Source organism: Panthera pardus, unplaced genomic scaffold (genome assembly GCF_024362965.1).
Source record: "Panthera pardus isolate Hobbes unplaced genomic scaffold, ASM2436296v1 HiC_scaffold_10, whole genome shotgun sequence".
In the NCBI taxonomy this organism is placed as follows: Eukaryota; Metazoa; Chordata; class Mammalia; order Carnivora; family Felidae; genus Panthera; species Panthera pardus.
Genome location: NW_026526655.1, coordinates 102,926,276 through 102,951,139, shown reverse-complemented (window position 1 = coordinate 102,951,139; position 24,864 = coordinate 102,926,276). Strand labels below are relative to the sequence as shown.

General features: G+C 36.6%; 1 protein-coding gene across 6 annotated transcripts in view; it reads right to left on the bottom strand.

Annotated features, from left to right (window-relative positions):
- The window catches only part of EPB41L5 (erythrocyte membrane protein band 4.1 like 5), a 140,963-nt gene that overhangs the window by 98,311 nt on the left and 17,788 nt on the right, over positions 1-24,864 (bottom strand). For all 6 annotated transcript variants that reach the window (XM_019469374.2, XM_019469371.2, XM_019469372.2 and 3 more), the window contains exon 3: positions 18,314-18,418. In XM_019469374.2, the coding sequence (XP_019324919.1) occupies positions 18,314-18,418 (105 nt within the window). The remainder of the gene's footprint in view (positions 1-18,313; positions 18,419-24,864) is intronic.

Genomic DNA, 24,864 nt, shown 5'->3' with positions numbered 1-24,864 from the left:
CCCCACCTATTAAATGAAGTAGTCTTTTTTGTTCCTTTGCTTTATAAATAAAAAATGTTAAAACTGTGACTAGTAGACTTCTGGTTTCAAAAGTAATAGGCTTTTGATTTCTGTAACCTCCCTACTCTGAAATGCCCGTAACACAAACAGACTTAAGAAGCAATTCCAGAGGCTTCCACACATAAACCAGTCCCAGCTCACTTCTCACTATTAATCCCTTTACACCACCATGTCCTAACAGTGACGGGATGCACTCATCCAACTAAGATATACAAGCCTGTGTTCTCTCCAACATGCTTACAATTCCAAGCACCCAAAAAACGAAAGGAGTGCTCTTGTACTAACTAGTTCACAGAGCTAAGGAATCCAGTTTCAGAAACCCAGACAGGCAAAGTGGGTAAACAAGGCTGCATTGTTAACAGCCTTGTAACCGTTTGCTTTTCTTGCCAATTATTTGCCTAGCCTCTTCTCTCCATTCTCCCCCAAGATCCAAAAGTGAAATTCACAAAGCTACCAGTGGGCGAGCAAAGTACCTCTGCACATTGAAATAAGATGTTCAGTAAACAGTTCAAAAGGCAATTAAGTACTGTGCAATATTTTCTCTAGATTCCAAGTGTATATGCTACTTAGTCAGCCATCTCTCATCCTTTCTTTAAGATTTTATTTTTTAAGTACTCTCTATACCCAATGTGGTGCTCGAACTCACAACCTGGAGCCAAGATTAAGAGTTGCATGTTCTACCTATTGAGCCAGCCAAGTACCCAGCCATCTTTCATCTTTTACTGAATTCAGGTGGATATCCATTTTTTTTTTTAATTTTTTTTTCAACGTTTTTTATTCATTTTTGGGACAGAGAGAGACAGAGCATGAACGGGAGAGGGGCAGAGAGAGAGGGAGACACAGAATCGGAAACAGGCTCCAGGCTCCGAGCCATCAGCCCAGAGCCTGACGCGGGGCTCGAACTCACGGACCGCGAGATCGTGACCTGGCTGAAGTCGGACGCTTAACCGACCGCGCCACCCAGGCGCCCCTATAAGCATATTTCAATGTAGCACCTCTTCAGTTTTATACATCCCTCCAACTGAATCCTAGGCCGGCCAGTAGACAGAACACAATTCAATCTTTTAGCAGAAAAGACTTCAACCTAGTACAGCAAAAAAGTCCATCCATCATGGCCAATGTCAGCAACTCAATATCTAATAATCTGAAACTTAATTATGCTAATACCTACTAGAGCCTGATGCCAATGACATACTAGGTAAAAGATAAAATTAGTTTTTATACCCCAGACTGTCTTCTTCCCACAACATGAATCTGGGAGTTGCCTTATCTTCAGGTTTTATCTACTCTACTGCAATGAATTAACAGGTAGTCTGGCTGGTCACCTGGGTTGTCTTATGTGCCTATGGTTAGGGAGACTCCTACACCATGAGCGTAAATGAGCACAACTCTTCCAGGAGGCAATTTAACAATGCTTTAAAAATAATTGTCTTTGACCCAACAATTCTATACCTAGAAATAGCGATGGATGTGTGCAGATTTATTTATAAGCAATTATATGAGAAAGTTAAGACAATATATATATTCAACAACAGTGAACTGGTTAAAGTATTTCAGTATGATGCAACATGATGCAGCCATTAAAAACAAGGAAAGCAAATACTTAAGGATCTGGAAAATTACTTACAATATACTGCTGAATTTTAAAAGGTAGGTTACACCTTTTAAAGGTGTAGGATACACACAAGTGTTTTATCAAAATGTACAAGTTTGTATATAAAAACATGCACTTTTCTTTTGGACTGAGATAATCTAAAACAAAACAGTAAAAATGTTATCTCTAAGTGACAGATACTGCTGGTGATAGTTTTTCTTTTTTATGCCTTCCTCTATTTTAAACTTATTCTACAATGAGCACATACTACTTAAAACTCTCATGGACCCCTTATTTTAATATTTTATATAAGTAATATATTTATATGGCTTAATTTTGGGGTAGTATTAATAGGCATATGGTCCATAGTCCCTCCACCTCCTACAATAGCCCACCAGCCCATTTACCCAATTTCTATCACCACATGCACCGCCCCTGCACACAACAAGATGTTATTGGTTTCTGACCCCATCCAGAGTTTCTTCAAAGAGGGAAGGAGGGGGAAAAGGGAAAACAAAACAAAACAAAACAAAACAACTGTTTATGTGTGTTGGTTAAAAAAAAAAAAAAAAGACAGAACATTAACAATGGACTGAAAACCAACAGACTATCAATTTTGAAAGAATGAACTTTGAAGAGTAAAAGAAATAAACACTAACGTAAGATAGACCATGTGATATTTCAAGATCTACAGTCTTTCTTTCTTAGATCATTATAACTTAAATTTCTTCCTGTTTAAGAACATCTAGGGCTAGTCTCAAAAATTCACCTTTAATCTTTAATTTGTACCCTACTATTCTAAGAAGCACATTAAATATAAAATCATCCCAGTGAGATTAAGGATCAGAGTTTTCTTCCAAGCAGATATTTTAGTCCCTTCTTTACCTACATATGTCTGCTCTCCCTTAGGATAACCCAAACTCAGATAATGCATCAAGCACATTTTAAAGTGAAATTTAGGAGCTGGGGAGTTCTGGGTGACGTTATTCGGGGGAAGGTCTGAGTTCATGCTTGTATATTCTCAAGTCTGTTTTCTTTCATCTCCTCCACATTCCAAGCCCAGGGACTGGAAAATTCAGAGCTCAGAGATAGGCACTGATAGGATTTTCCTTCAATCAGGGTCTTTAGGAGTTGAGTTTAAATTACATTAGATGATAAAGGTGAGAGCATGCAGATATAGATTCTTGGATGCTTAGTGTGAAACTAATAAGAGTTCTCTTTCCCCATCATACCTTACAAAGCAAACAAACTCCCTCCTAATTTCCTAATTTTAAAATTTGGTTGATAAACGTAGACATCAAAGGATATGAGAAGCCACATTTCTTTCCGTCCTATTGAACTGGGCATGAAAGAAAAATTATCTACTTATGTATATCTTAAAACATAAATAATATTTAATCACAAACACAAAAGACATAACCAAATCAAAAGAAGAATCACCTAGGGAGCTTCCAAAACACTAACATGTACACACCCTCATCCCAGCCCTTCAGCCAAACAGTCTGTAAACAGCTTTTCAAATAAGTGATTCCTGACTTCTAACCACCTACACAGCTCTATTAAAGAAATGCCCTACTACTTTTGCTCAAAGAGCAAAGAGTTGAAAACAGAGATGTGTTAACCATCTTTCAAAACAACTACATCTGCAGAAAATATTTCTCCTCTCAGGAGTAGAGGCCTATGCTCTGAATTAAAGGGTTGTTTTAAAGGAAATTTTAACATTTTGGGGTAGTATTGACATTTTAACAATATTTGTTCTTCCAATCCATGAGCATGCAATGTTTTTCCATTTCTTTGTGTCTTCTTCAATTTCCTTCATAAGTTTTCTATAGTTTTCAGCATACAGATCTTTTACATCTTTGAAAATTTTAACATTGTAAACAACAAAAAGTTTAAAAACTATGCTATAAAAACGGAGAACCAATACACTGCACTGCTGTAATCTAACTGAAAACACTTCAATTTAATCTATATTCATTGTAACACATTTCAAATGAAGACTTAGATGAGGCATTAAAATAGATTTCCCACTGTGCCTGTGTATTATTAGTATGCTCTTTTAAAATTCTTAAAAGTAAACTCATAGTGGGAATATAAGTTGAGTGAGGCAGGTTTTATATTTACTCTCCAGGGACAGAGTACATAATCTATTTTGGAAACACACTTTTTACTGTTCCTCCTTATTTAACAAATACAAGGGTATCTATGTGCATGTTACAATATACATATATTTAACATATATGCTACTTATTTCTATATATTTTTCACTCCCCACTACTTTATTGAATCCTATTGTTTGTGTTAAGTTCTCAGTTGATATCCAATCCAATCATCTGCCAACAGTGTTAGTTTTACCTCCTCCTTTCCAGCCTTTACAACTTCTGTAACTATAATTGCTGGCACTTCTATTATGAAATTAAATAGCACTGGCAATAATATGCAAATTAACACCATGTGTTTAAAAGAAATGTTTCTATCATTCCTCTACTAATCTAGAGTTGTTGTTATTGTTATTGTTGCCAATGTAAATAATCAAATATCTGCAAAGAAAGAGAGCAGAACTGGGGCCCCTAGATGGCTCAGTTAAGCATCTGACTCTCAGTTTCAGGTCAGGCCATGATCTCACAGTTTTGTGAGTTCGAGCCCCGCGTCAGGCTCTGTGCTGACAATGCAGAGCCTGCTTGGGATTCTCTCTCTCCCTCTCTCTGTCCCTCCCCTCCTCAAGCTGTCTCTATCTCTCTCAAAATAAACAAACTTTAAAAAATTAAAAAAAAAAAAAAAAAAGCAGAGCCACTGAGTAATCACCAGGTCTGTCTTCTATAGATGCTGCCTATACGGGTTGTAACACACATCCACTAAACACCTAGAAATGGAAAAAGGTACACCTTCTAAAGCTTGGATGGAGCTACACAGATAGACAGAAGGTCAATTCTATACAGGCCAAAGTCCATTGGGTTTATTCAAGGTATTATGGGGCTACAAAGAAGGGGCTTAACAGGCCACCAAAAAAACCACTTGATAAGAATTCTAGACCTATTATCTGTACAACCTCAGATAAGTGAGGGTGAGCAAAGACAAACAAACCTCACACACTGTGCCCACAGTACCTGAAAGCTGAATTCTAAAACTAGAATAAGAATTGCCTCTTCCCTTAACTCAGTGATCTTGGATTTGCTATCAAGGTAACCGACTGTTGCAGCCTCCAGGTGTGCACTTGTAAAACATTTACTCTATGTTCCGCTAGATAATTATGTGTTTTCTAGCCTTCAGCTTTGGATCTAACATCTCCATTTCCATTCAGTGTTGTCTTTAAATGCCATACACTTCAACTAATCAAGTTACTTTATTTTCTTTGTGGTAAAGATTTCAGTTTCAATCTTTTTTTGAATGTATATTTAAGTATACATTTAAGTATATGACGAAGCAATAACAGCATAAATGGTTAGTGAAACTGTTCAGAATTGGCAAACATCACATCAACTCAGACTCCACTGCCAAAGGCAAATCACATAGCCAAGCCTGATATCAAGTGAGCAAGAAAGGACAATCCTGTGAAAACAAAGGCAGGAGACAATGCATGAAAAAACATATATGACAAATTGTATCAACTGATAATGAATCGTCCTTGCATTTCTGAAAATTAAACTCCACCTGATCATAATGTATTAATTATACTTTTAATAGACTGCTGAATACTGTGTGCTGATAATTAAAGAGTTTTACACAGAGAATAAGGGAAGTTTAAACAATATACATAGAACCAATACAAGCTATCAAATCAGTATTTTTAAAAAGCAAAAAAATAATTACTACTGACTTGTTAAAGTTCTTTTTCCTTCTTTTCCAAGTAAAGGAGAAATGCTACCTTTGTTTCTCTTTTCTGAAACATGACAGAGTTGTCTACAATCTAGGTAACTAGTTCTTCTTTAAAAACTTGATAGACCAATTAAAATTCTAAGCTCTAAATATGAAGCTTGAAGGGCGCTTAGGTGGTTCAGTCAGTTAAGCATCTGACTTCAGCTCAGGTCATGATCTCACAGTTTGGTTCTTGAGTTTGAGCCCCGCATCGGGTCCGGGCTGACAGCTCAGAGCCTGGAGACTGCTTCAGATTGAGAGAGTGAGAGAGAGAATGAGGGACAGAGACAGAGAGAGTGTGTGTGTGCGCGCGCACGCGTGCGTGCGTGTCTGCCCCTATCCTGCTCACATTCTCTCTCTCTCAAGAATGGATAAATTCACATCCTCTCTCAAGAATGGATAAATATCAAAAAAACAAACAAATAAAACAAACCCAAAAAACCTTAAAATTTTTTAATGGGAAATGAAAATATATCTAGCATGCAGCATGATTCAGGGAAAAAAACAATGAGAAAAAACATAGTTCTTAAAAGTACATAACACTCCTGTGTCTTTTAAGATATACTCCAACTTGCTTCCCTTCTTTTGTTCTCCTGTTTGATCTCAGTAGACATTTGATTTTAAGATTGAAAACTGTTCCTTCAAAATAAATCATACATGCTCTCTGGCAAATTGGTACAGTTAATTCCTCAACTGTTTTGCCAAGTCTTACTGCACCAACCTAAAACCACTTAATATCAGAAGAATTCCTTCTTGCATGGTTTAAGATATATTATTTCCACACTGGAATATTCTATTATACAAGAAAACTACCCCATAACATCATTTATTTAAACTATAACATTGGGAGTTCTGCTGTCATTCGGCAACTTTTCACACATCCTGTTATTTTTATGACCCTGATCCTTAAGGGGAAAGATTTATACGATCTGAAGAGAAACCAGAGTGTATGACCCTGATCCTTTATCAATAAATAGTACCACAAAAATCTGTGGAGTCATCAATAATATAGAAGAGATTATAGATTTTCAAAAACACTAATGATTATCATAAAGACTTTAAGAAAACACATGCAAATTAATACCATTATCAGATTTCCTTTAAACTACAGATTATTTGTGAAAGAAAAGGTTACTAAATAAAAGTCCATAGATGGGGCTCAGGAATACCTTAATTACCTTTATATGTACACAAAATATAATATATATACATGCACATTTTTCTATGTAAAGCAGCTAGAGATTTCATCATTATAATTCAAGGCTTCAGATCATCTCTGGACTATGTAAAAGGACACTAAATTAAGTTTAGATGTGAAAATAGAGGATGGGGCGATATTCTGCTGTCAACAAAAACAAGAGTAACTATAAATCCTAGGATGCCAGAATAAAACTGGTTTTCACATACTATCCCCTCATCCAGTAAGTCCCCCAAAGCTCTCCACAATGGCTCGGTTTATGGGCGCATGGGTGGCTTAGTCGGTTAAGCATCCAACTCTTGGTTTTGGCTCAGGTCATGATCTCATGGTTTGTGGGTTCAAGCCCATGTGCATCAGGCTCCGAAATGACAGTGTGGAGCCTGCTTGGGATTCTCTCTTTCCACCCCTTCCTCTGCCTCTCCCTGGCTCACGTGTGCCCGTGCACTCTCTCTCTCAAAATAAATAAATAAGCTTTAAAAAAATAAAGTGGCTTGATTTAAAAACTGCCTCCAGAAACAAGTAGCAAATCTGAATACACCTATAACAAATAAAGAGATTAGTCAATAATCAAAAAACTTCCCACAAAGAAAAGCCCAGGACCAAGACAGCTTTGCTGGTGAATTCTACCAAATGCTAAAAGAAGAATTAACACCAACCCTTCATAAGACCTTCCCAGAAATAGGAGGGAAGACTTTCCAACTCATTCTCTGAGGCTAGTACTGTTCCCACCAAACAAGACAAAGATATCAAAGGGAAAAAAACCCCACAAAACTACAGACCAATATTCCTTACAAATATACGCACCAAAATATTCAACAAAATACTAACAAATCAAATCAAGCAACATATAAAAGGCTTATACATTACAACCAAGTGGGATTTGTCCCAGAAAAGCAAGACTGGTCCAACACACCACCCATTAACAAAAAAACTATCAACATAATACAACATATAAACAGAATACAAGAGAGAAACCATATGACTCTCTCAATAGATGCAGAAAAAGCATTTGACAGAACCCAACACCATTTTTGATAAAAACAATGAACAAAATAGAAATAAAAGACACCTTCCTTAACGTGATAAAGGGCATCTATAGAAATCTCACAAGTAGCATACTTGATGGTGAGAGACTGATCACTCTCCCCCTAAGATCAGGGACAAGACAATAATGTCTGCTGTCACCACTTCTATTCAATATATTACTAACGGTTCTAACCAGGGCACTTATGCAAGAAAGAGAAAATAAATAAATAAAAGGCATTCAGATTAGGGGATGCCTGGCTGGCTCAGTTGGTGGAGAATGTGATTCTTGATCTTGGGGTCTTGAGTTCAAGCTCCATACTAGATGTAGAGCTTACTTTAAAAAGTAAAAAGATAATGAAAATACAAGATTACTGAGTAACATATAGAATTGCTGAATCACTATATTGTACATCTGAAACTAATATAACACTGTATGTTAACTATACTGGAATCTAAATAATTTTTTTTTAAAAAAGGCATTCAGATCAGAAAGGAAGAAGTCACACTATCTCTTTTTGCAGATGACATGTTCTTTTTCATAAAACACGTTAAAACTAATAAAGAAGTTTACCAAGGATGCAGGATACAGGATAAGTATACAAGACCCAACTATATTCCTATATACTAGCAATAAACAATCAGAAGATGATATGAAGAAAACAACTATGTAGGGGAACCTGGCTGGCCTAGTCAGTTAAGCGTCCAACTCTTGGTTTCAGCTCAGGTCATGATCTCACAGTTTGTGGGATCGGGCCCTGTGTCGGGCTCTATACTGCCAGTGCAGAGCCTGCTTGGGATTCTCTGTCTCCCTCTCTCTCAGCCCCTCCCCAGCTCACACTGTCTCTGTCTCTTTCAAAATAAACTTAAAAATTTTTTTAAAAAGAAAAAAAAAAAAGAAAACAACTATGTATACAATAGCATTAAAGGAATAAAATGCTTAAGAACAAAACCAAGGAAGTAAAAGACATGTAAAGTGAAACTTATAAAACACTGTTTTAAGAGATGTAAAGATTGGGGTGCCTGGGTGGCTCAGTCGGTTAAGCGTCTGACTTCGGCTCAGGTCATGATCTCACAGTTCGTGGGTTCGAGCCCCGCGTCGGGCTCTGTGCTGACAGCTCAGAGCCTGGAGCCTGCTTCACATTCTGTATCTCCCTCTCTCTCTGCCCCTTCCCTGCTCATGCTGTGTCTCTCTGTCTCAAAAATAAATAAACATTAAAAAAATTAAAAAAAAAAAAAGAGATGTAAAGATCCAGTACATGGAAAGACAATCCATATTCATGGATAAGATTTAACATTATAATGATAGCAAAAGGATAGACTCAGCGCAATCCTGATCAAACTTCCAATTGCCTTTTTCCTCCCAGAAATGAACAAGCTAATCCTAAAATGTATACGGAAATACAGCCAAAACAATCTTGAAACAGAAGAACAAAATTGAAGGATTCACACTTAAATTCCAATTTCAAACTTAGCAAAAAATTACAGTAATCAAGACAATGTAGTGCTGGCATAAGGATCAACATATGGACAGATGAATGGAACAGAAGACAGAAGCCAGAAATAAACTCATATAACTGGCTAACTGATTTTCAATAAGCCAAGATCACTCAATGGAGAAAGAATAACCTGTTCAATAAATAGTGCTAGGACTACTGGATATCCACATGCAAAAGAATGAAGTTAGCCCCCTACCTTACAACACATACAAAAATTAACTCCAAAAGATAAAGAAAAAAACAAAATAGGCAGCAGTTTTGCAGATATGACCAAAAGCATAAAAAAAAAGCAGATAAATTAGACTTCATCAAAATTAAAAAATTATGTGCAAAGGACACTATCAAGAAAGTAAAAAGAAAATCTACAAAATGGGGGAAAATATTTGCAAATCACAGATCTGAAAAATGTCTACTACTGAAAAAAAATATGAACTCTTACAACTCAACAAAGAAACAAATAACCCAATTTTAAAATGTGCAAAGGATCTGAATAGACATTTTTCCAAAGAAGATACAGAAACAGCCAAAAAAGCACATGAAAAGATACTTAACATCACTAGGCTTTAGGGAAGTTCAAGTCAAAAACCACACAGGACCACTTCATATCAACTAGGATAGCTAGAATCAAAAAAGAAATACTGTGGGGGCGCCTGAGTAGCTCAGTTAAGCATCCAAGTCTTGATTTCGGCTCATCATGATCACATGGTCGGCAGGATCAAGCCCCGTGTTGGACTGTGCGCTGACAGCATGGAGCCTGCGTGGTATTCTCTCTATCCCTCTTCCCCACTGGTACTGGCACTCTCTCTCAAAATAAACAAACATGAAAAAGGAAAGAAATAATGTGTTTGTGAGGACACAGAGAAATCAGAACCCCCCACACATTACTGGAAAGAATGTGGAATACTACAGTCATTATGGAAAACAGTTTGGCAGTTCCTCAAAAAGTTAAACAGTTACCTTATGCCCCAGCAAATTCACTCCTAGATACATACCCAAGAAACTGAAAATTATACTCATGCAAAAATTCGTACACAATGTTAATAGCAGCACTATTCCTAAGAGCCAAAAATGAATGAACCCAAATGTCCATCAATGAATTGAGTAAACAAAATGTAGCATATCCATACAACAGAATATTACTCAACCATAAGGATCAAGTATGGGGAGATGCCACAATACAAACCTTGAGAATATTATGCTTAAGCACATTCCCAGACTCAAAAGGCTATATATTATGTAATTCTATTTACATGAAATTTTCAAAATAGGTACATCCATACAAACAGAAAGATTAATGTTTGCCAGAGGCTGTGGGAGAGGGGAAATGGGAAGAGACCATTAATGTAAGTAGGGTTTCTTTTGCAATGAAAATATTCTGGAATTAGATAGTGATGTGACGGCTGCACAACTCTGTGAATACACTAAAAACCGCAAGTGAGTTTTAGGATTTGTAAATTACATCTCAATGTTTTAAATGTGGCCTACTTTAGGCAAAAGTTATGTGGCCACCTCAAGTAAAACCTACTATATTTTACTCAAGCATGCCTTCTTTCTTCCCTCTAATCCTCCTACTCTAAACCATACCTCTAGGAAAATCATTCTTCAACACTATTTCCAAAGAAGTGCTTCATATACTACTCTGTATTTATAAGGTAATTGGAACATAAAAAGCTTCCTCTTCCCAAATAATTCAGTCCAGAAGTAATTAGGTGGTCAGGGTAATGCCAGAATCTGTACAGGGAGACGTTAGAGATTGATTCCATCCAGAGTGAGTTATCACTCAAGTAAACATCCTGATGACAATCAAACCCTGGTTTCTGTAGAAGAGAACTGCAAATATGGGAAAGGAAAAAAACTACAATCAGCCTTGTGGCACTGAATGTATCAATTTATATATAAGATTACAGAAATAAACGTAAACATACATTCCCTAAGTCTGACCACAAAGCCAACTGGAGAACTAGCAAATTCCAGGGCTAGAGCAGGGAAATACAATATGAACATGGAACGTATTCTTGGGCCAGAAAGTAAGGTAATACCCAAAGAATGATGGTGCGTGTTAAAAGAACACAGAAACCATCTTGAAGCAGTTCCCACCACCCAAACTTGGGAAACTCTGAGCATCAAAAGAAATAGTAGTTACAAATGATAACACACCGGTTAAGACAAGAATCCATTAGTTCATAAATAAACAGAAAGTTTGATGAGAAAGTGGTCTTTTTCGGGGGGGGGGGGGGCACTAAATAAATAAATAAATAAATAAGCAAGCAAGCAAGCAAGCAAGCAAGCTTATTACAAACAGAAAAAGAATATAATGGAGACGCCTGGCAGACACCACCTTAATCAAGGGATCAAAGTGAATATCACCTGTAAGGAGACAAAATGAAATTAAATGTTACTTGATAGAATAAGAAGAACACAGCATCACTTCATTTATTTTTCTGTCAAAGTGTCTAAGATTAATCTAGTTCATGAGGAAACTTCAGACAAACCCAAACTGAGAGCTTATAAGACAACTGGCCTGTATCTTCAAAAGTATAGAAGTTAAGGAAAGAATGAAGAACCACAGCATTCCAAGATGAAGGCAACTAAAGAAATTTGACAACTGAATGTAAAACATGAATCTGACCGAACTAGACCCTTTGGCTATAAAGGACACTGTAGAGACAAGTGGCAAAATTTGAATGGAGTCTGTGGATTAGATGGTGGTAATGTCACAATGTCAACTTCCTAGTTTTGATGGTTGTGCTGAGTTACGCATAATATACTTGTTTGTAGGAAACATACACTAAAGAGTTCAGGGGTGATGAGACATCTACAGCTCTTTCTCAAATGGTTCCACAGAAATAGTTATTTACACTGTTCTTGCAACTTTTCTGTAAGTATGCCATTATTTCAACTACAAATCAAATATTTATATATGAACATAAAATGAGCTGGTATAAGCAAAAGTTAACAACAGCAAATTCATATGTGTACATAGGAAAAAAAAAGTAAACTACGGTTTCATCATATAACTTTGGTTATCTCCATGATGGATGAATAATTCCAGTCATACATATTTTAGACTGATGTGAAATGACCAATAAACTAAACTTTAACACACTAACTTTACATATATAAGCATACAATATATTCAAGATTAAAATGTAACATGTAATTCCTTGATCATTTTTTCAAGGTTTTTAATTTAATTCCAGGAGCATTAACATATGGTGTTAAGTTTCAGGTGTACAATACAGTGATTCAAAAATTCTATACATTACTTAGTGCTCATTGTGATAAGTGCTCTCATTAATCCCTATCACCTATCTCACCCACCCACCTCTCCTCTGGTAACTATCAGTTTGTTCTCTATAATTAAGAGTCTGTTTCTTGGTTTGTCTTTTTTTTTTCTTTGCTCATTTGTTCCACATTTGAATGAAATCATATGGTATTTGTCATTCTCTGACTTATTTAGCTTAGCATTATATTTTCTAGTTCATCTAAGTTGTTGTAAATGGCAGAATAATATTCCATTTATATTATTAAGTCTATTGATGGACTTGGGCTGCTTGCATAATTTGAATATTGTAAATAATGTTGCAATAAACACAGAAGTGTATGTATCCTTTTGAATTAGTGTTTTTGTATTCTGTGGGTAAATAACCAAAAGTGTAATTACTGGATCATATGGTAGTTCTATTTTCACTCTTTTGAGGAACCTCTTTACCGTTTTCCACGATGGCTGCACCAGTTTGCAATGCCACCAGCAGTGCACAAGTGTTTCTTTTTCTCAACATCTTCACCAACACTTGTTGTTCCTTGTGTTTTTGATTTTAGCCATTCTGACAGATGTGAGGTGATATCTCATTGCAGTCTTGATTTGCATTTCCCTGATGATGAGTGATGTTGAGCATCTTTTCATATGTCTGTGGGCTATCTGAATGTCTTCTTTACAGAAATGTCTGTTCATGTTTTCTGTCCATTTTTTTTAATTGGATAATTTGTTTTTTTAAGTTTTGAGGTGTGTAAGTTCTTTATATATTTTGGATATTAAGCCTTTATCAGATATGTCACTTGCAAATATATTCTCCCATTCGTAGGCTGTGTTTCGTTTTGTTGATTATTTCCTTTGCTATGCAGAAGCTTTTTATTCTGATGTAGTCCCAATAGTTTATTTTTATTTCCCCTGTTTATGGAAACATATCTAAAAAAGTGCTGCTATAGCTGATGTCAGAAAAATTACTGCCTGTGCTCTTTTCCAGGATTTTTATGGTTTCAGGTCTCATATTAGGTCTTTAATCCACTTTAAGTTCATTTTTGTGTATGGTAGAAGAAAGTGGACCAGCTTCACTCTTTTGCATGTAGCTGTCCAGTTTTCCCAACACCATTTGTCAAAGAGACTGTCTTTTTCCCAATGCATATTCTTGACTCTTCTGTGAAAGACTAATTGACCATATATGTGGGCATGTTTCTGGGCTTTCTATCCCGTTCCATTGATCTATGTGTCTACTTTTGTGCCGATATCATACTGTTATGATTACTACAACTTTGTAATGTACTTGAAATCTAGAAGCGTGGTACTTCCAATTTTGTTTTTCCTTTTTAAGACTGTTTTAGCCATTTGGGGTTTTTTGTGGTTCCAAACAAATTTTAGGATTATTTGTTCTGGTTCTGTAAAAATGTTATTGATATATATTTTTTTAAATGTTTAAAATTAAAAAAAAACTTTCTTAATTAAAAGAAATAGGGGTATTTCTACCCTGAGCTACCTGGGTAGCTCAGTTAAGTGTTCAACTCTTGATTCAGTTCAGTATGTATATATGTATTATATGCATGTTATATACATACATATATTTACATATTAATACATATTAATATGCTAATATTTGTTGAGGATTTTTGTATCTTTGTTCACCAGAGCTATTGCCCTGTAGTCCTTTTTTTCGTAGTGTCTGGATCTGGTTTTGGTATTAGGGCCCTCAGTCATTTTATTTTTTTTACCCTGCCTCAACCTTCTTTGGATTCTACATTTAGGTCTACACACTAAATTTAACAAACAGATGTGAAAATCATAGGACTAACTTAATTTACACAGATGATCCTGGCCAAAAAGTCCACTTGATCTATCAAGTTCACTATCTTCACCAACAAACTGAACTGTTTGCAAGGTATCAATTTTGTTTCATTCTGGGGTTAAATCTGGTCATGTGACAAATACCGGAAAGTCTTCTCTATTTACTGATGTCATAAAATTGTAGAATCATGAGTTAGCAGTATAAGAATAATTAAAGGTTTACCTAGAGCTCATTTTGAATAGCTTTCATCTACCAGCTACTGTCCTTCTAGTTCAACTCCAGAGTATTCTAGTGACAGCAAAAACAGAAACTAAAAATAAATCTTACTTAACTTTAATTTTAATGCCTAGATTTCTGGGCATTGGGAAGGATAAACTAGAACTAAAAAGAGCACAGATTAAAAGTTCTGGGGCACCTGCCTGGCTCAGTTAGGGATGCATGCAATTCTTGATCATAAGGTCATGAGTTCAAGCCCCATGTGGGGTGTACAGATGATTTAAATAAAACTTCATTTTTTTTTTTAAAGTCTATTTTGAGAGACAGAAAGAGAGCATGTGTGCGCATGTGCAACGGGGGAGGGGCAAAGAAAGGAAGAGAGAGAATCAGCAGCAGGATACTCATCATCACTGTAGAGCCCAATACAGGCCTCAATCTCACAAACCACAGGATCATGACCTGAGCCAAAATCAAGAGTCAAACGCTTTACTAACTAAGCCACCCAGACGCCCCTTAAATAAATAAAACTTTGAAAACTGGGCGGGGGGGGAAGTTCTAATGCTGGCTTTACCAAAAACTTGTTAGAACCAGAACAAAGGCACAATATGTGTGTCAAATGAGGGAAGAAACAGTAATGGATCTAGCAATTCAGTGATTATTGACATTAACAAAGAGCAAAGAATACAACTTAGCAATGGCCACTTCTTAGAATAGAAAGAAATGTCTATTTCTTTCCCCAATGACAACAGTCCCCCTTATCTGTGGGAGATACATTCCAAGACCTCCAGTGGATGTCTGAAACCACACAGACTAACTACTGAACCCAACATATGCTATGTTTTCCTACACATACATACCTATAATAAAACTAAATGTATGAATTAGGCACAATAAGATATTAATAACAATAATAAAATAGAACAATTATAATATACCATAATAAAAGTTCTGTGAATGTGGTCTCTCTCTCTTTCTCTCTCACAATATCTTATACTGTATTCATCTTTCTTTGTGTGATGCTGTGAGATGATAAAATGCCTACATGATGAGATGAACTGAGGTGAATGTTGTAAGCGTTGTGATGTAGCGCTGGGCTACCAGTGACCTTCTGACAATATGTCAGAAGGAGGATCATCTGCTTCCAAACTGGGGTTGAACATGGGTAAATGAAACCATGGAAAGCGAAACCACAGATAAGGAGAGACTACTGTATTTATAGATCTTAAGGAAAGAAGGTACTTGAAACTTAATGTTAGCATATTTCGACCTCTTCTTCTACAACCCCTCAAAAAACAGGATGCTACGAATTATTTATCCCTAACATCATTTATTTTTTCATTGCTTGCAAGACTGTAATTCTATTATTTGAAAGACGACTAGTGAATGATATTAAACCCAAGAGTCAACAAAGCCTTTATATCAAACTAAGCAGTGCACCAGAATTTAATTCAATAAATGGTTTGTGTGTCTGCTACATGCAGAGCAACAGAGGTTACACTCATTCCCTGCCCTTGATGGATTTAGTCTAATCAAAGAGAAACAACATTAAGAAGAAAAATAAAACACCTCCCATACAAATTCCATCCAGAGATAAGAACACTAAAACTACAGAAAAGAGTTTTGCAAATTTTTTCATGTATATGTGTGCATATGTCCACTTATTTTAAAATTGAAAAACTCATACTGTTTTGTAATTCTCTTCTTGACATCATTTTATGTCAATTGGTATACTTAAAAAAATCACGATTTTTAAAAAAAAAATTTTTTTTTTTAACCTTTATTTATTTTTGAGACAGAGAGAGACAGAGCATGAATGGGGGAGGGTCAGAGAGAGGGAGACACAGAATCTGAAACAGGCTCCAGGCTCTGAGCTGTCAGCACAGAGCCTGACGCGGGGCTCGAACTCATGGACTATGAGATCATAACCTGAGCCAAAGTCGGACACTTAACCGACTGAGCCACCCAGGCGCCCCAAAAAAAATCACAATTTTTAATGAGCTGCAGAGTATTCCACTGTACAAGTGTGCCAAAATTTACCTAACCAATAGTCTGTTGCTAAATGCTCATGCTTAATTTCTTTTAACCCAGGAAGGGAGACTAGGAGTAGGGAAATTAGAGAAAAAAATTACAGCTAACATTATTAACAGCTGTAAATTTAGCCAAGATACTCTATAAAGCCAACTACGGATAAGCCATCTCCGAAAGAGGTTTTGTTTTTGTTTTTGTTTTTGTTTTTGTTTTCCGAAAGAGTTTTTAACAGCATCTTATAGATGTATTCTAGTTAACTTATTAATCACACCAAATGAATGAATGTCCCGCTCCAAAAAGAACTTGAGAAGTCTTATATATTGTTCCTATGAGTCCTAGACATGACAATTAATGTGTCACTAAGCACATACACACACATCCCCCTCCATCACAGACTTCCAGAAAACAAGGCTTAATGTTTTGATATCCTTATCTCTACTCCCTCCCTCTCCTTGCTACTATGAATGTCCTATTCCAGGCCTTAACATTACTTTTATCCCCAGCGTTTGCAATGACTCCTGACTTCAATCTCTGCCCATTCCAAATAATCCTACTCAATATGTCTATATAATGCTTTCTGAAGCAAAATATAACCTCCTGGCTTAAAAAACCCCTAATGCCAATTATTAGAGAATAAATGCTGCCTATTTATTACTTAATAGTTTTGGTATTCACTTTGGATGATATAGTCACTAACCCACCTTACAATCTTATCATCTACTACTTACTTTCTCTCAAATACCCTCCAGTCAAATCCCAATAGTACTCAGATCTTTGAAAAGCCTCCAACTTCCTACCCTATTACATATGCTGTTCTCTCATCTAAAATGCACAGGTCAGGGGACATCTGGGTGGCTCAGTGGGTTAAGCAACCAACTTGGCTCAGGTCATGATCTCATGGCTCATGAGTTAGAGTCCTGCATCGGCCTTTGTGCTGACATCTCAGAGCCTGGAGCCTGCTTCAGATTCTGTTTCTCCCTCTCTGTCTCTGCCCCTCCTCCACTCATGCTCTATCTCTCTCTCAAAAATGAATAAACATTAAAAAAAATAACAAAATAAAAAGTTTAATAAATAAATTTATATAAATCTGTCTTTTTCTCAAAAATAAATAAACATTAAAAAAATTTTTGTTTAATAATAAAATGCACAGGTCAGGATCACCTGGGTGGTTCAGTCAGCTAAGCATCCAACTCTTGATTTCAGCTCAGGTCATGATCTCATGATCATGAGGTTCGAGCCCCACATCGGGCTCCACGCTGGGTGTGGAGTTGCTTAAGATTCTCTCTCTCCCTCTCTCTGCCCCTTCCCAGCTCGTTTTCTCTTCCTCTCTCTCTCTCACTCACTCAAAAAAACCCAGTAATAATAAAATGCACATGTCAAAGAACATTTATAATACAGAATCACAGATCAGAAAGGGATCTTGAAAATAACTTACTCTATTCACCTTAATTTGCAAATCAGTAACTTCCATCACTTACCCAAGAACCCACAATACTCCCATTCTATCACCCTTTCCATTGCATGGTGGTTCTCAAACTCTAGTACGCCCAACAACCAGCCCAGTGGTTACTGAAAAGACAGATTTCTTACCCTCATCTGCAAAGACTATGCACTAGTAATATGGGCTAGGACCAGAACTCATTTTTTTTTTTTTGAACAAGAAAATTACAAGAAAAAGAGAATGACATATGAATATGTAGCCTGGTAGCACTTAGCACATCATCTGAAATTTTCCATTTCTGCTCCCATACTGGAATTTCCAAAAAAAACAGCTACTCACTGCTACTTGTGCAGAATCCATAAATCTCAGCCCAAAATAGTCACTTTCAATAAGGTCCAAGTGGTACATTATTTGATCAAAGAGCTCTTGTCCTTTGGCTTTTTTCTGAAATGGTAAGAAAATAAATTAATCAATAAATGACTTTAAAGATCAACAAGTGTGAACTGAAGATCTATTTAAAAAAAACATTACTTGCAGGGTGCCTGTGTGGTTTAGCTGGTTAAGCATCCAACTCTTGATTTTCGCTCAGGTCAAGATCTCAGGATTTGTGAGTTTGAGCCCCACGTAGGGCTCTGTGCTGACAGTGCTGACACTGCTTGGAATTCTCTCTCTCTCCTTCTCTGTCCCTCCCCTTCTGGTTTTCTCTCAAAATAAACTTAAAAAAAATTTTTTTTGGGAGTGTCTGGATGGCTCAGTCGGTTAAGTGTCAACTTCGGCTCTGGACATGATCTCACGGTTCGTGAGTTTGAGCCCTGTGTTGGGCTCTGTGCTGACAGCTCAGAGCCTAGAGCCTGCTTCAGGTTCTGTGTCTCCCTCTCTCTGCCCTCCCCAGCTTGCACTCTCTCAAAACTGAATAAACGTTTAAAAAAAAAAAAATTAAAAATTTTCAATTAAGTTAAATTTAAAAAATAAAGTAAAAAAACATTACTTGCAATACCAAAAATACTACCATGTATCAAGTAACGGGTAAGATACTATAATTTCCCAATAAACTATTTAAAGCCAAAAGAGAATTTATGATCTATCTGCACTTTCATGGAAAGTGTTACTTCCTATCAACCAATAATTATTATCTTGTACTGAACATTGTGCGTAAGGACAAACTCTTATCTTGTTAATTTTTAGAGTCCCTACTTCAAGGAGCTCTATATTGTAACTGGAAAGAGAAAATACACAAGAAAACTTAAAACACTAACGTATGAATCATGTGGAACTGTGTATTTGACAACAGATTTTAGAGAAGAGATAGTCATAGAGACTAGAATCATCAGTCTTGGAGATCAGCCTTAAACTGGAAAACAATGTAAGGTAGAAAATGGCAAAAACAAAACTGGAACATGGGAGGAAATACAGGACAATGAGATAATACTGTCATCAATGCGGAAGACACAAATGGCAGGGGAAGGTAGATAATAAGCAAAGAAACTTGTATGGAAAACGCAGTTCTCAAAGTGTGGTCTCAGGACCCAAGGGTTCCTCCAGATACTTTCAAAAGATCCTCAAGGTCCTAGGATTCTCCCCATGTAACTCAATCAAAACAACATACTGCAACACAGTAAATGCAGAAGCAGAAACCAGAACCTAAGTATGTTCTATTAGACCAGACATTAATGAGATATGCAAAAGTGCATAAGACAATTACTCTTCTCACTAAATTCTTTTGTTTAGTAAAATAGATATTTTTCACAAAAATACTTGTATGTTATTAATAACATACAAGGGTTATTTTATGGCTGTTTTAGGTTTTTTAAAGAGTATTTATTTTAAGAAAGAGAGAGTGTGCACGCAAGCACGTGGTGAGAGTGGGGGGGGGGAGAGAGAGAGAGAGAGGGAGAGAGGGAGAGAGAGAGAGAGAGAGACAGAGAGAATGAATTCCAAGCAGGCTCCATGCTGTCAGCGCACAGCCCAACACAGGGCTCAATCCCCAAATCATGAGATCATGACCTGAGCGGAAATCAAGAGTCAGACACTCAACGGACTGAGCCACCCAGGGGCCCCTATTTTTTGCGGTCTTAAAATTGTTTTTAAAATTTTTCAGTTTTAATTTCTAATAAGGTAACTATTGATAGATATAACCCACATAAGCAAAAGCATTGTTAAGATCCTCAATTTTCAACAATTTTCATAAACATCCTAACCATGCCTCTCCTCCTATGTAATTTTAAATTATGACTTAGGTATTTCTTGTAAGATTATATATACCTATAGATCTATATATTTTACTCAGTCATCAAGCTGTCTTTTAACTGACATCCTTAAAATACAACTTGTATTTTTGCTTTTCCTTCACTTTTTACAATCTTTCTTTTTGATAAATAAAAGTGCTATCCATATATCCCTTTATCAAGAGAAGAACTTTACAACGCCCTCATGCCCATCATCTCCCCTCCATCCAATCCTCATGTCAATGAGCATACTTTCTCTATTTCTTTTCTTTGGTCGTGGCTAATTTTTTTTAAGATGACAATCTTTATTTTGGTATTTTGATCATTCTCTATACATCTTACATTTGTACATCACACATACCTAACAGCATCTGCTAGATTTGTTTCTCTACTCGTTTAAGTTCTTCCTACAGAAATGTTCTCCATGTGGGACTTTGTACGGCCAATCTTTAAAGGTCTTCTATGTTTGAGAGTATTTTCAACATGCTTTTACACTTGAATGCTTATTGTCACCTTATAAAATTTAAGGTTCAGAGTTATTTTCTTTCAACACTGTTCAATACTCAAAACGTATTAGTCTTTCATCTTCTTACAGCTTATGTGCTGTTGAAAAGTGTGGTGACAATTCGAATTCTGGTCCTTAATAATGTTATTAATTCTTGGTTAGCTTTTAAACTTCTCTATCTCTGAGAGTCTTAAATTTCAATATAATGTGTCTAAGTGTGGTTTTTTCCTCATCTCTATATTGTATTCTATTGGGCCTTTTAAATCTGAGATCTTTCATCTCCCTTTAATTCTGGGAAAACAATCTATTATTTCCTCAAATATTTGTCCTCTGTTTTTCTAAGTTTCCTACCTAAGTGCCAGCACTTCTACTCTTTTTCTTAAACATATGTTTATTTAATACTCCCAATTATCCTGATGATTATGGCTTATTTGTCCATTTAATAAATACATAACATAGAAAAAGTTCAGAAGGCTTTAGTAATATGACCCCATTGCATAGCTACAAAAATGACAAGGCTAGAATTTGCATTTTGCTCTCTCCCAAGCTCCAATTTCCTAAGGTTACACACCACACCCAGATTTTAACTGGAATGTCACCTCTCAGATCAGTAATTAGATACCCCCAACTTCTTATCACAACCTCATCTCTATCTTGTTCACAAAATTACTCTCAATGCCTAGATTCTCCAACTACAATGGGAACTTCCAGTACACTGACCCCACTTAACAAGCATCAGTTTCCGTTTCTTTTTTTTTTTAACATAACTAAATTTACCATTTTAACGTATACAATTCAATGTCATTAAACATATTCCCAATGTGTACAACTGTCACCACCCTTCATTTCCAGAACTTTTCATAATACCAATCAGAAACTCTGTACCCATTAAACAACCATTTTTCACACTCCCTCCCTTTAACCCCTAATAACCTCTTTCCTACTTTATGTGGCTCATGAATTTGCCCATTCTACATACATCACATAAGTAGAATCATACAATATATGTCCTTTTGTGTCTGGCTTATCTCACTTAGCATAATGTTTTCAAGGTTCATCCATGTTGCAGCAGGTTTCAAAATTTCATTCCTTTTTAAAACTGAATAATATTCCATTGTATGTATATACCGTATCATTTATCTGGTCATCTGCTGATAAACATTTGGGTTGTTTCCACCTTTTGGCTATTGTGAATACTGCTATGAACACTGGTATACAAGTATCTGTTTGAGTCCCTGCTTTCAATACTTTTGGGAATGTACTTAGGAGTAGAATATGATAATCCTATGTTTTTAACTTTTGAGGAACTGCCCAATTGTTTTCCATAGTAGCTGCACCATTTTGCATTCCCACCAGCAATTCATAAGATTCTAATTTCTCCACATCCTCACCAACATTTGTTATTTTCTGGGGTTGTTTTGCTTGGTTTTGTTTGATACAGCCATCCTAATGGATGTGAAAGGACGTGATTTTGATTTGCATTTCCCTAATGCCCTAATGGTGATGTTGAGCATACTTTCAGGTGCTTATTGGCCATTTGCATATTTTCTTAGAGAAATATCTATTCAAGTCCTTTGTACGTTCAAAAGAAAAATTTTACTGAAATATAGTTAAAATACAACATTACATTAGTTTTAGGCATAAAGCATAGTGATTCAACCATTACATAAAGTACAAAACGCTCACCACAGTAAGTGTAGTTATCATCGTCACCATACAAAGTTATTCCAATATGACTGACTATATTCCCTATGCTTTACTTTTGTCACCCTAATTTATCAATTTTATAACTGGAAGTTTGCACTTCTTAGTCCTCTTTTACCTACTTCATCCACCTCCTGACCCACTACAAATTCATTGTTCAGCTGCATCTAGACCATCATTTGCTGCTTATATTCTTTTCTCCTAATAAATTATTCCAGGTCACCGCCTCACTTCACATCCTGTTTTCTGAAGAGTAAGACCATCAAGATATTACCTTTTCATCAGCCTTCCATCTTTCCCAGCAAAAGATGGCAGTCCTTTCTAGAATACTCACTCTATAATCTCCACCTGTGTATATAAAACCAATTTCTGAGAGACATTTTTCCTATTCATTTAACAAACTCAGATCTCCCCTCTCTAGCCATTCTCTAGATGCTGTTATTTCCTTCCTTCCTGTTACCGCCAAATCTCATGGCAATTCTTCAACTTCCCTTCATAACTAAATAATACTGATTAAGCACCTACTAGGTACAAGGGACTAAAAGAGGTCCAAAAAATATAAGATTGGATTGTCCCCAATAATTCCCTTAAATCCTCTATTTCCTTTTTTAGAGATTTTTTAAGTTTACTTATTTTGAGAGAGAGAGAGAGAGAGAGAGAGAGAGAGACAGACAGACAGAGGATGCAAGCAAGGGAGGAGCAGAGAGAGAGGGAGAAAGGAGAGAGAGAATACCAAGCAGGCTCCACAGTGTCAGCACGCGTTTGAACTCACAAACCGAGAAATCATGACCCGAGCCGAAACCAAGAGAGTTGGAGGCTTAACTGACTGAGCCACCTAGGCTCCCCTGCTTTAAGCCCTCTAAATCTGGCTTCTAAACACATCATTGCACCACTCCATCATAGGGCCCTCCTTTTTCCGCTTCATTCTTTTACTCCTCTCTCAGTGACAGCAGACTATGCTCTCATGATCTTCCACACAATCAATATCCCCCACTCAACCACAGCGAAACTGTATTTTACTCAGGTCTGATCTCCACTTTCTTCCCTGCACCATATCCATGTACTAAATTCCTTCTCCAGCAGTCTCACTGCCACGATTAGTCCACAGCCCCATCGTCGCGTGCCTTCATTAATATTCAGTCTCCAGATTTTGTTTTCCTGTAATGAATCAAGGAAATCAACTCTAAATCATGTCTCTTGAGTACTAAAAAAAACGTTAAATGGAATATAACACAAGTATGCAAAATTCCATGCATCTTTAAAAACAGGTGTGAGATATAATTCACATATCATTCACCTATTAAAAGTACTAACTTCAGGGGCACCTAGGTGGCTCCGTCAGTTAAGTGTCTGACTTCGGCTCAGGTCATGATCTCATGGTTTGTGAGTTCGAGCCCCATGTTGGGCTCTGTGCTGACAGCTCAGAGCCTGGATTTCGTGTCTCCCTCTCTCTCTCTGCCCCTCTCTGACTCACACTCTGTCTCTCAAAAATAAACATTAATTTTTTTTAAGTACAAAATTCAAAGGTATAATCACAGATATGTACAACCATCACAATTTCAGAACATCTTCATACCTCAAAAAGAAACCTTGTATTTTTTAGCTTTTGCTCCAACCACCATTCCCACCACTCCCTCAGTCCCTACCCATCTGCCCTAGGCAACCACCAAACCACTAATCTACACTTTTTTTTCATATAGATTTCTTTATTCTGGACTTTCATATAAATGGAATCATATAATATGTGGTCCTTTGTGACTGGCTTCTTTCACCTAGCCAATGTTTTCAAAGTTCACCCATGTAGCATGTATCGGAACTTCATTTCCTTCATGGCCAAATAATATCCCATTATATGGATATAACACATTTTGTTTATCCATTCAACTTTTGAGAGATAGCTGGGGTTTTTTTTCCCACCTTTTGGATAGTAAGAATAACGCTGTTATGATCATCTGTGTACAAGTTTTTGTCTAAACCTATGTTTTCAATTCTCCTGGATACATACCTAAAAGTAGAATTGCTGGGTCACATGGTAACTATATTTAATCACCTGAGGAACTGTAGGCTATATTCCAAAGCAGTTGTACAATTTATAGGACCGTCAAAAATGTAAGAGTGTTAAAGTTTCTCCACATTCTCACCAACACTTAGTATTATCTGACATCTTCATTTTAACTTTCACAGTTGACATGTAGTATCTCACCATGGTTGTGATTTGCGTTTCTCTGATGACTAATGATGTCAAGCATCATTTCATGTGCCTATCGGTCAGTTGCACATCTTATTTGGAGAAGGGTCTATTCAGATCCTTTGCCCCCCATCCTCTTTTTTTTTTTTTTTTCTTAAAGAGAGAGTGTGAGCAGAGAAGCAGACGGAGAGGGAGAGAGAGAGAATCCTAAGCAGGCTCCATCCCAGTGTGGAGCCTGACACGGGGCTCAATCTCACAACCATAAAAT